This window comes from Opisthorchis viverrini, assembly GCF_000715545.1.
Source record: "Opisthorchis viverrini unplaced genomic scaffold opera_v5_93, whole genome shotgun sequence".
NCBI lineage: Eukaryota > Metazoa > Platyhelminthes > Trematoda > Opisthorchiida > Opisthorchiidae > Opisthorchis > Opisthorchis viverrini.
This window is the reverse complement of record NW_008751750.1, coordinates 203,732-214,421: the sequence shown is the minus strand read 5'-3', so window position 1 is coordinate 214,421 and position 10,690 is coordinate 203,732. Positions and strand designations below refer to the sequence as shown.

The following is a 10,690-nucleotide window of genomic DNA, read 5'->3' as shown; positions in this document are numbered from 1 at the left end:
AATCTTATGAGTAGTGCATTACAAATGTACATGCATTGCGATAACTCGAATATCGCAGCGAGTGAAGCAGGAGGCGGCCTGGTTCAGCACATTCATTTGCCTGGACACATCACAAACGAGAGTTTCAGTTGGGTTCCTGGTGTGTCACTCGCAAGACCAAATTTGTTTGCAAATCAGTGTATTTCGCTAATGCTTAGAGATGTTAAGATGCGTTTAAAAGTAACTGAAAGTAAGTTTGTAAATTGTAGGTAAGATACACTTACATAGCTAAAATATGCTGAATGAGTTCACGAGGCTCAAGATTTCTTTGTAGGTCCATAAAGCTTACGTGTGTGGTAACAGACAGCATCAAGTTCTTGATGGTCAAGATGAAACCATGAACCAAGATAAGCGTGTAACTATCGAATAGCCTATTTCTTCGCGAACAGTAATTTGTCGTGCATTTTCAGGTAAAAATTTGCAAATTATAACTTGTGTTGCAGTTTAGGAAATGATTCACTTTGTGACAGAACCCGATTTCTCGTCAAGTTCAACTATTACGATATCCTCATTCTTCCTCAATCGAAGTATCCCTTGGATGTGACACATTTTTGGTAATTCAGTGATATGCACAGGTAATTACTGGAATAATTTAATTTGACCTTAAACCAGTTCTCACTCTCGGGGGATTTAAGTCCCAATGCAGGCGGTTTTTCCAAAACCTCTTCGACCTCTGCTATGATGCCACTATGGTCAATTTTCCTGGACCGAATTATAAAATTTAGCCCAAATGGCAGTATCTTAAGCTGTGATTGATTTACGATACGGTTAGAATAGTCGTTGTCATTGGCAAAGTACAGTGATTGATAAAGAGATTTGGTCTTACCTATTTGTGTATTTCGCTAATTTCGTGCAATTTGCTTTCATGTGGAACATAGAGTTGACGGAAACTCGGGGACTACGCCTACCTAAATAGCCCCAAGAAAGGCGAAACCGGTCGTGGGCGGTCAGCCTTATTAGATCATTCTCATGTCTTCCCACATCTACCGGAGAACCGCTAACCAATTCATTACTCCCCTGTGGTTTCAGGATTTTCTCATACTACCCAGAATCTGTGCGATTAAAACTGACACGACAGTGGTTGACAGATTTAAACAGTGCAACTAGATCCGTATTCATTTTCGTTTTACTCTGCCTTATTGATTTGACAGAATCGAGTTATGAAACATCTTATACGGCTGACTTCAATACACGAAAGTTGACGGAACTCGTGACCGGACGATCCAATATGAAATCCGAGTGATGTCAAATGTCATCCGCTTAACATGCGCACACAACCCACATGACTTATCCACATTCACAACCACGTGACATCACGGTGGTTGGACTTCTTTCCCAGTTTTGTTCACGTATGGTACATCACGACTGTTCTTTGAACAGAGGAAACGTCCAGCTGTATCACCTAGTATGTTCGCTAGGTAAGTCTCACCTGCCATAACAAGAAGTGAAAGGGCTTCCCACAATTAGTAAATTGGAGGGGTAACCGAACCGGTTTGATAGGAACACTAGGACTCATGAAAATTCTTGACACTGTGATTGACTGTCAGATTGATGCAGGTTACGAAGTGAGGAATGTGTGGTGTAGAAAATACCGGAGTGATTACATCACTAGGAATTAGGATGGAGCGGAACAGACTTGGTTTTTATCTCCTTAAGTCTGTCCTTAACCGGTTAAAGTCATGTCACTGTGACCAAACAAAGTGAGTTTGGTGAATCTGATTGGGACAGCCACTTTAGAAACAAGTTCTTTTGTGAACCGCTCATATCCTAGAATTTTTCGGGTATGTGGCCATCAAGTGCTTTGTTCATCATGCGCTTATCAGCGGCGGACCCCGAAGTTTATTGGTTCATCGAAGTAGTTATTTATACAGGCGTTCAGACCTGAAAAAAGTAGCAACCTTTCTTAGTGAAATACACTCATTTGCAAACAAATTTTTTGCGACAGATTCATCTGGGACCCAGCTGAATCTCTCGTTGATTATGTTCCACTTAAGTACTCACTTCCACACAAACGGTTGTGTAGAGTCACACAGTTTGAGATTGAGAGTGGACCAGCCACTCCTTACATTGCAATGGTGTTCGTTTCAGTTTAGGTAGATACACGTCAGTAGCCTGGAATGTTTTTCACTGCTAGTTGAACGTGGGGACTCCCCAGATTCTATACATTATCTTTCCTGCATCCCAGTTAGAAAAACGTTTTCTTGGTACAGAAGGAAGGACAGGGATAAAATATTTTTTAGTAAACGCATCCGGATATTTTTCGGCTTGAGATAGACTGGCAAACTTCAAATCCGAAATGGCTTGCAAAGCAGATCCCATTTGCCCCGATGATGAAGGGTGGTATATGGGTTCTGATACAAGTTCTAAAATGGGAACCACTGGCTGGTGTTCGTTCTATGAAGGACCGAACCATATGTCCTGAAATCCTCACGTCAGGAAGGTAAGGTTGTTTCTTGGTTGGAGAACAGGATGTTGCCGTGTGGCGGTTCTAGTGCCTAATACTTGGTTCCGGTTGTTGAGCACCGCTTCATATATGACAGACACACTCCACATTCTAAATGCATCCCTCCATTCCACTGATTTTCTGACTTGACCTGTTCCTCAGGAGATGTCGAGCCAAGAAGGGCTACTCACCGCGCCTAATTCAAATATGAAGCGTAAATTATCACTACGTGAATCAAAAACTCCCCATTCACTTTTAAAAATGGCAGGTAATTCGGTTCATGAATAAAGGCATAAAAACAGATTTCACGTCGGAGATGACAATAATACTTTGAGAATTCCTCTCCATCACCTGTTCAGCGAGTTCAAAGCTACCCCCAGAATGTTGCGCTATCTGATGGATTCGTATGCTTCACAAGCCTATTAGCCACATTTTGTTGGGGTGTCTCTGCCACTGCGATAATGAACCACAGATCCATTCCTGGTTGGCTCCGTCTGGACGGGCATGGCGATCGTGTAAAATGGGTTTCTCGAGGCTTCAGGATAAACTCATCAAAGCTTTACTTATCTTCATTTGTAGGACGCAACACAGGTGATATAATCTCTCTTCGGGTGTTCCAGAGGAAAATTTATCTTAGCATCAATAACAGTTTTTACTTTCGGCTGATACCTTCTGAAGAACACACAAATCATTCGTGTGTGTGTGTGNAAAGAACCAAAAAAATTTTGGTGTGTGTGGGGGGGGGGGAGGGGCTGTTGCAAGTTTCCTATGTCAGACTACTAGGATTTCCTCGCGAATAAGCACACATACCGTGCTTGTCACCGACCGGCGCAGCGCAGTGCTAAGGTTCGCACACCGAACAATGGCGAGCAGAATGTTTGCTCGGTTTTGTGGGTCTTGTGTTTCTGACTGGCGGTGAGATTACACGGAAGTCACGACAGGACAAGCGAGAACAGGGCTAGTAGACGGGACAGGAACATGCATGGGGAAATTAGCCAAATGGCACACACATTCATGCCGGTAGACCTGTCGCGAACGAAGAGGCGTTTGCAGTAATGGCGGGTAGGGATAAGCAAAACGGGTGTGGGTCAAAAGTGCTCGTATGAAGTAAGCAAATATACAGGGGAATTATCATGATGCCGAATCGGACTCAACGATGACCTCCCTCAAGTTTTGCAGTCGGAACAAATGTAGAGCCCTCTGGACTGAAAGATCACATTGACCAAACCGTTTTCATCCGGCATTGAGAAACTGTCTAATTACGAGCCGGCCAACGTTAAACGGTATCTTACATTTGTTCAATTTGCCTCGAAAATGACCGCCCCAACTAGACAAGAGTATTATTGAATAAAAATGCCACTCAATTCAAAGCTAGGATGTGATTGCGGGATCGGTCACCTGTACACCTGACATCAGAAACACTGAGAAATGCTTATACATGAACAGTATTTGACGACCGAGCTCAGTCATGCGAATAGGCTTATTTGATCTCCCACCCTTTTTTGTATCCATCAGTTAAATCTTGTACGGAAATTTTTCGTCCATTTGCAACACAAAACGACGCTTGTGTGCAGCATTCCAATTGGATGACTGGTGCACAATTAACTACCTTTGCTCTAGAGTTTATTTTGCAATTGGAGTCGTCTGAAAGTCGATCTTCCTCCGGCTTAGCGCTGTGGGAAGTCGATATCCAAATAGGAGATCCAACGGTAGCTGTGTACCGACTAAATCCCATCATAAACTTCGCGTTTTGGTCGTTTCACTTCAAGAGCTTCAACCATTGATCAGTGGATGTGAAAACAATCTACCATGCAAAGAATTATTCGGAAGTGTGCACGCCAAAATTAACACCACACCACCAAATTTGATCTGAATTTTTTTGTTGGAAAATTTGCATCGTCTAGCGTCACAAATGTGAATGAGACAAGCGGAAACAAGTGAACACAGGGGTAAACAGGTGCAATCACAATTGTTAGTTAGCAGCAGTTCATCTTTTCAATTGCGGTAAAAAAAGTTTCGAAATTCCAGCCTACGACAGCCAGGAGTGTTAGTTCTGTTGAGGGGAACCTTATTATGTTTAACATAACACCAAACACATCTAGTACTGAACCGCTTCAAAATGCATACAAAGCACTTAGAACAATAATGGTGAAGTGATAACACGACAAAACTTCGCAGCTTGTACAGATCACCAAAATCTGGGCAGTGCTTTTGGACACCCAACTTCCGTAATCTTACAGCACGACTAAGAGCAATATTGGTACATAAAACCTGGTTTCCTCCAAGGGGAACTATCTGACCAGACCCGGACAAACTAAGGCATTTGAAAGGGCGCGCTTTTGATAAGCTTCAGTGGTTGGCTAGAAAGTGCCACGTTAACGTATTCGTCCTTTCTGTTACCGATGTTATGTAAACAGATGTCTCCGTTCGGTTTTAGATACTCGTGATCTGACACCCCGTCAGGTTCGTCAATTGCTGTGAACGTGGCAGCTAAACTGGCTGCCATCCATATCAACCAAGTTGGAAATTAGTTAGGAAGGCCAATGGTGCGCGAAAGGCCCTGATAATGGCACGCCGATTGGCTAATAGTTACCGATGGAAGCGGAAGCATCAAGATACTGTCATATCACAGTACCCCCATCTTTCTACCAAATTTGCTCCCAAACTTCCCCTTGTAGAAACTACTTCGTTCCGTCGCGTGACGGTTACCATCAGATTGAGTAAAAGGCACCAAAACCCATCCCAAGCAAAGCAAAACATCAAGACAACTCCTCAACAGGAACCACACTTCCTTTGGGAAGTAGCGGAAGTAACTTGGCCTGGCAACTGACTCCCGGCTAGATATAAATAGCCAAGACTTTCAAAAATCAGGCTTAGCTCTAGTGCTTACATCCAACGTGCATTACTGCAAACGAAGATTTCCGTAGCGAAATGTGATCTCACGGCTTGAGTTTAGTACGGATTATGAGCCCAGCGCTACGAAGAGATGCAAGTATTGTTGCCTCGATCTCTGGATGAAAGTTCATTCGGGCGTTGGCTATCCAGCCGAATAGCTCAGACTTTCAGACAATCAATTTTTGAAAGAGATATCCCTGTCGCTTAAAAGTGAAGTGGATATTATGCAGTTTAGTCGAACAGTGTAAACGTGAAGTTGTTAGCATATACGAACCCGATAGTTTAGTATCGTTGCAAACTGAAGCTGTAGATTTTTTTTTACTGTCTCTTAAAGATACATTCATACGTAATGTGATCAGTCCCACGTGCCCTTGAAACGTACTAGTGGAAGTAGGGTGTATTATGATGTTTCCGAGCACCTTTACAGGCCCTATGTCACCGTGCAAGCTTAGTCTATTTACAACACTTTATTGTACGTAGATCCTGTCTGATAATGTTTTAGTATAAACTAAAAGCTAGGCTTTTATGAAGGTTATTAAGTAGACTCTGTCTTTGAGGGAGATGTCAGCTCTTCTGATTAGTCGTCAACAACAACCGTACACTGGGTACAGGTTGCTACATGCTTATAGCTGCCAGACATTCATTCACCAAAGGTATTTGGGTCAACAAAGTTCCACCTATACGTCCACTGTGCAAGGACCATATTTCAAAATGGATCAAACAGGATTCTGAATTTTCAGGCAAAACAGACTTCTTAAAACCCGATAGATATTAGTCATATAAGCCTTAGTCCGTTGCCACACAACCAAAGCTTTGATCAATCCGCTCGATTATCGATCTTCTCCCAAAAACGGCCACTTTAACCGGTGAACCCCAAGAGTGCTCTCTTTCTCTTCTCTCGCTTCAAAACCAGAATCCAGTGAGGGTCGGAATGCGCTCGCTTGAGGGAAGAGAATAGGCGTTCCATGTTATGGTCACAGCTCCCTCGGACTGCGTCGACGCCGAACAGGATACCGAAAAATATCGTTCAACATGTTGGCCAGGGCAATATTCCGTATTCTATATGAGTGGGCGTCATTCATACTCATAGATGGAACTAAGTGCCTAGTCAGATATGGGTTATAAGGGAGAATAGGCTTGCCGATGGTGTTTGAGAAACCTTGGGTCGTGCTCATTCTGAACGGAACAACCTAGCGTTGACCATGTGAACGAAAGGGTCAGTGCTTGTTTTGTTTTGGTTGTATATAATTCGTCGGAAACCATCGGGACGCAGCAAAATTGTTTTATCTAGAGCGACAGTGTGAACACAGTTGATCTCTGGTTAGAATGTGGAGGTTCTATCCTTGAAGTGCATCGTGATGATCTTACAGTCAATACTTTGAGCAATTTACATAAGATTTTCTCAAAATTAAGAGCATATTGCGTTGAAACCACAGCGAATTTAAGCCTTCAATGCAATCTACTCTAACCGTACAGGGACGGCCACCAGCTACTCTGGGGCGACCAATATGTCTTATGAAAATCAAAAACGTTGAAATCAAGGAAAAAACCTACTATTACTGAAATCGGTTAAGTGTGGACAAACGAAATAAAACGAAATATCATCACGATCTCAATATTACAAAAGTAAGGCGTGCTTGGACTTACTGTCGAATAAGAGTTGGTGGGCCATACAACAAACCTCTAGGCGATTTGTTGTGCAGCACACAGTAATGCAGAGTTCCAATAAAATGCTCGACAAAGTGTATATGAAAATAGATTTGGAAGTAGGGAGCTACGAACGTCAGTGCTACGGCATAAAACATCCCAAATGAAAAAAAAACAATGTGGTCAAGCAACAAAAAATATCCCTAATCGAAACATATCGAAAACTGATACAGCCAGAATATAGAGTGAATTAATCCAAAACCCAGTGACCGAATTTCCTGGTCCATTCAACCGCTACAAACAGGGCTCCACTGGCCGGAAATGTCCGCAGAAGGGTGGGTCCGAGTCCACGATAGAGGGCACTGATACCTAGGATGAAAAATATATTGGCAATTTAGGACCAAACCCTCAAATCACACTCACTCATCGTCTATAGTTCATCAGGAGGGATAACCATGAATCGCATGTGATTAATAGGACAGATGTAATTCCCTCAGGATGGCATATTGTAACGTGATAATACTTATCCGTTACGTTTGAATTTGGCCTGTCAGACTAACAAGGTGCTAAATACATGCTAGAAATAGTTTACAAATAAAATATCTTGACACTGGAGCACGCGCTAGTCTTTCATCAATTCCCGCGTTAAACGAAATATCTTTTTAGGGTTGACGGGTGAGGGCGTCGCAAGAATACTGTGTCTGCTCACGGCTGCCCATTGGCGGCTGATTTAAGCGAATGACGGTACGTAACGGCCTGAAAGACTGTATCTAACATAGTGCATCTGCTTGGTCAAATAAACGAAAGATAAGCCAGCCATCCGAAAAATCTCCCGAAAATCTGGACATTCACAAAGACAAGGTACCCCCATTCACTGGCTACTGTATCCCAACGGAGGTATCTCAATCGAAGGCATTGGCATGTTGGAGTCTAACATGCTCTCTTCCCCAAATCAAGTCATTTCGCTCTGATATGCGTTCTGCTTTCACTTAGAAAATGCGAAGGCTCATACACAACAAGGTTACTCATACCTAAGCAGAAACGATCGACAGGATAGAACGCAGATTAGACCGGAGATTTTTCGTAAATGATAAACAACTCATATATAACGATGTTGACAAAAACTGTCTGTGGACTACCTGTGCTTTGTGTGCACCTCAACGCCCGGCTCTTATAAAATAAGATCTTGGAGTGCAAACTTCGTAGAAGCAATTAATCGTACAGTAAAAACGCACATACGCAGGAAGTTCCTAAGTAACCCATGAGAGATCTGCTGCCTTACGTGCACCAGAGAAGGTTGTGCTTCATTGAGGGGTTCTGAAATAAAGGTGTTTATGAAGAAAGTACGACTTGCGTGACAAAGAGTCCACACATTCTGCCATGCGACTGGTGTACCGTTTATCCATCCAAGTTTAAGTATGTACTTGCTTATCGGCGCGCTACGTACGACACTTAGAAATGGGGATGGTAATGTTGAGGAATAGGGGTAATTCGGGTTTCTATTCCACTGGAAAGCAACATGAGGCAAACTGAGGTGGCGAAAAAGCCAAATGAGTCGGGGCTATCTGGACTCGGTTGTCAATAGTATGAGTCTTAAACCCCATAAGGATAGAGCATTCCATCAAGACCTAACATGACAGTTCAAGCGGGAAAACTGTTATGAAAGCTATCCTCCTGGAACGACTAGTGAGTTGCTTTTTATTTCTCAACATTTGAAGCGCGAGAGTTTGCATTTGTCTTGGACATGGATGAAATTCCGTGAACACCGCGTAGTGCTCTGACAACGACCGCCGATCCGCAACAAAATCTGTACAGATGAGGCCTTTAGAGTCCGATACTGTAGATAAACTGAAGACCAAGCGGATCAACATCCGATGTGACTGGGAACAACAATGCCTTTGGCTTCCCGCCTCCACAACAGCGCCAATACCGGAACGAACCTCCCCCACATGAGTTTTGTGGAATGCGTATCCGGACCACTGCAATCAACGTTACTGGAAACGGATGGTCCGTTCTAATATATCGGGACAATGCTATCGGACTGCTTTACTGCAGACCCGATCGATCCATCTTATTTCAGGTGTGCCCATAGGGACCATCGTTCGATCATCTACAGCTTTCCCACAGCCAAGCACCATAATGACAAGACTTTGCACCCATGAAGCAAAGGAGGATGAAGGGAGACGTGACAACCGAAGTTTGGTTTGAAGGCTAGTCTCCTAACGCCACAAAGAGTCAATAGGCTGCTCGGAGGTTTTTTCCGACGCTATCAACGAGTAGTCATTTCGTTCGATCAAATGCGAGGATTTCGAACATCGAGAGTGCAAGAAGGATGAAAACAACAACGGAAAACCAACTGACAAAGCCTTCTATTATAAACAGTGGTTGTCTTTCAGATCTCATTTCGGTGGGAGGAAGGCTCCCACTGTCGTCAGGTCACCAGAGCACTTTTTCATCTTTTATCTCCACGTCATTCATTGTCCCACGCGCCGTTTTTTCTGCTCAGTTCCGGTTAAAGCACCATGGGAGCCGTGTAGGCTCCACCACAGTTGTCCTTTCAGCAATGATTTCTGACAAGTTCGTCTTCTCACCGCTGTGCAGGACGTGTTACTGTACCTACACTACTGCTCAAGTATTGCAGCAAACGCGAGATTTTTCAAGTAACCAGTAAGAGTCGAACGCCAACAGTCAATTCAGAAGTCATCGACTCAAAGGAGCAAGTTTTCGCATTCATAAACAGGCCACGTTCGAAAAGACGCGTTATGCGTCCGTCGCTTCAACGTTAAACGAGCATCGCGTCTCTTCCATGGATGCTGCAAGCCAATCAAGCCACTTTGGCTTTTGGTCCCCAAGTGTCCGCCTCAGAAGCGACATCGCGCTCCTCAAGTAAGTAATACAATCGGCCAATTCCAGTGAATCATTTCCTATCGTCAAAATACTTGGAAAAGATGGACCAGTCTTGTACCTGCACTTTAAGCATTAATGGTGAAGAACACTCCGTCAATCTGTCCGGGATAAGTAACACGCGTGGACACGGCCCAAAATGAGCAGTTTCATTTGCGTGTTGCGTACAATGGACTCCGCTTTTCCAAAGGAGCTCGATTCCAAAGTCGTTGTTTCCGGTAATGACAGCTTGGAAGGTACCGAAACACCCTAAGTTGAGCAGAAACGGAGAGGAAGAACATTCTCGGCACCCTCAAAGCATTCCAGGATTCACCTCAATAAAAACAATGTATATCAACAGATATGGTCTGTACGTGTGACCCCCAACCTAAAGCTGCCATCTTGACGTGGTGGTCGGGCTTGAGTGCTGCAATGATCCCGTGGGCTACACTGGCTGGAACTTCGTTCCACAAGGTACAACCATGCCAGGAAGGCCAAAGGGGAGCAGTCAGATCAAGAGCAGCGAGACCCCGTACTACGAGTAATTGTGCTACGAGGCGGCCTGAAGGTAAAGTCGTACTGTCCTCTGCGACAGGAGTGTGAAGGCAGTAAGGTGTTTCCCCCAGGCGGCCAGCATATATTCCATATTTATGGAAGCAGCGATGCTGCCTTCCCCCGAGGAAGGACGGGTTAGAAAAGGTCGGCCCCAAAAACCGCACACTCCGATCGCCCAACGGTTGACCGTGACCGCCGGCGCATTATCCAATACGGTCGAAATACTTT

At 44.0% G+C, this 10,690-nt stretch overlaps 1 protein-coding gene across 1 annotated transcript in view; it reads right to left on the bottom strand.

The window, feature by feature from the left end:
- Positions 1-6,951: 6,951 nt before the first annotated feature.
- T265_13697 (hypothetical protein) overlaps positions 6,952-10,690 on the bottom strand; it is a gene marked incomplete at both ends in the record, with an annotated part of 19,859 nt that continues 16,120 nt past the window's right edge. The window contains one exon of the mRNA XM_009170117.1: positions 6,952-7,393. Coding sequence (XP_009168381.1) covers positions 7,319-7,393 — 75 coding nt within the window. The remainder of the gene's footprint in view (positions 7,394-10,690) is intronic.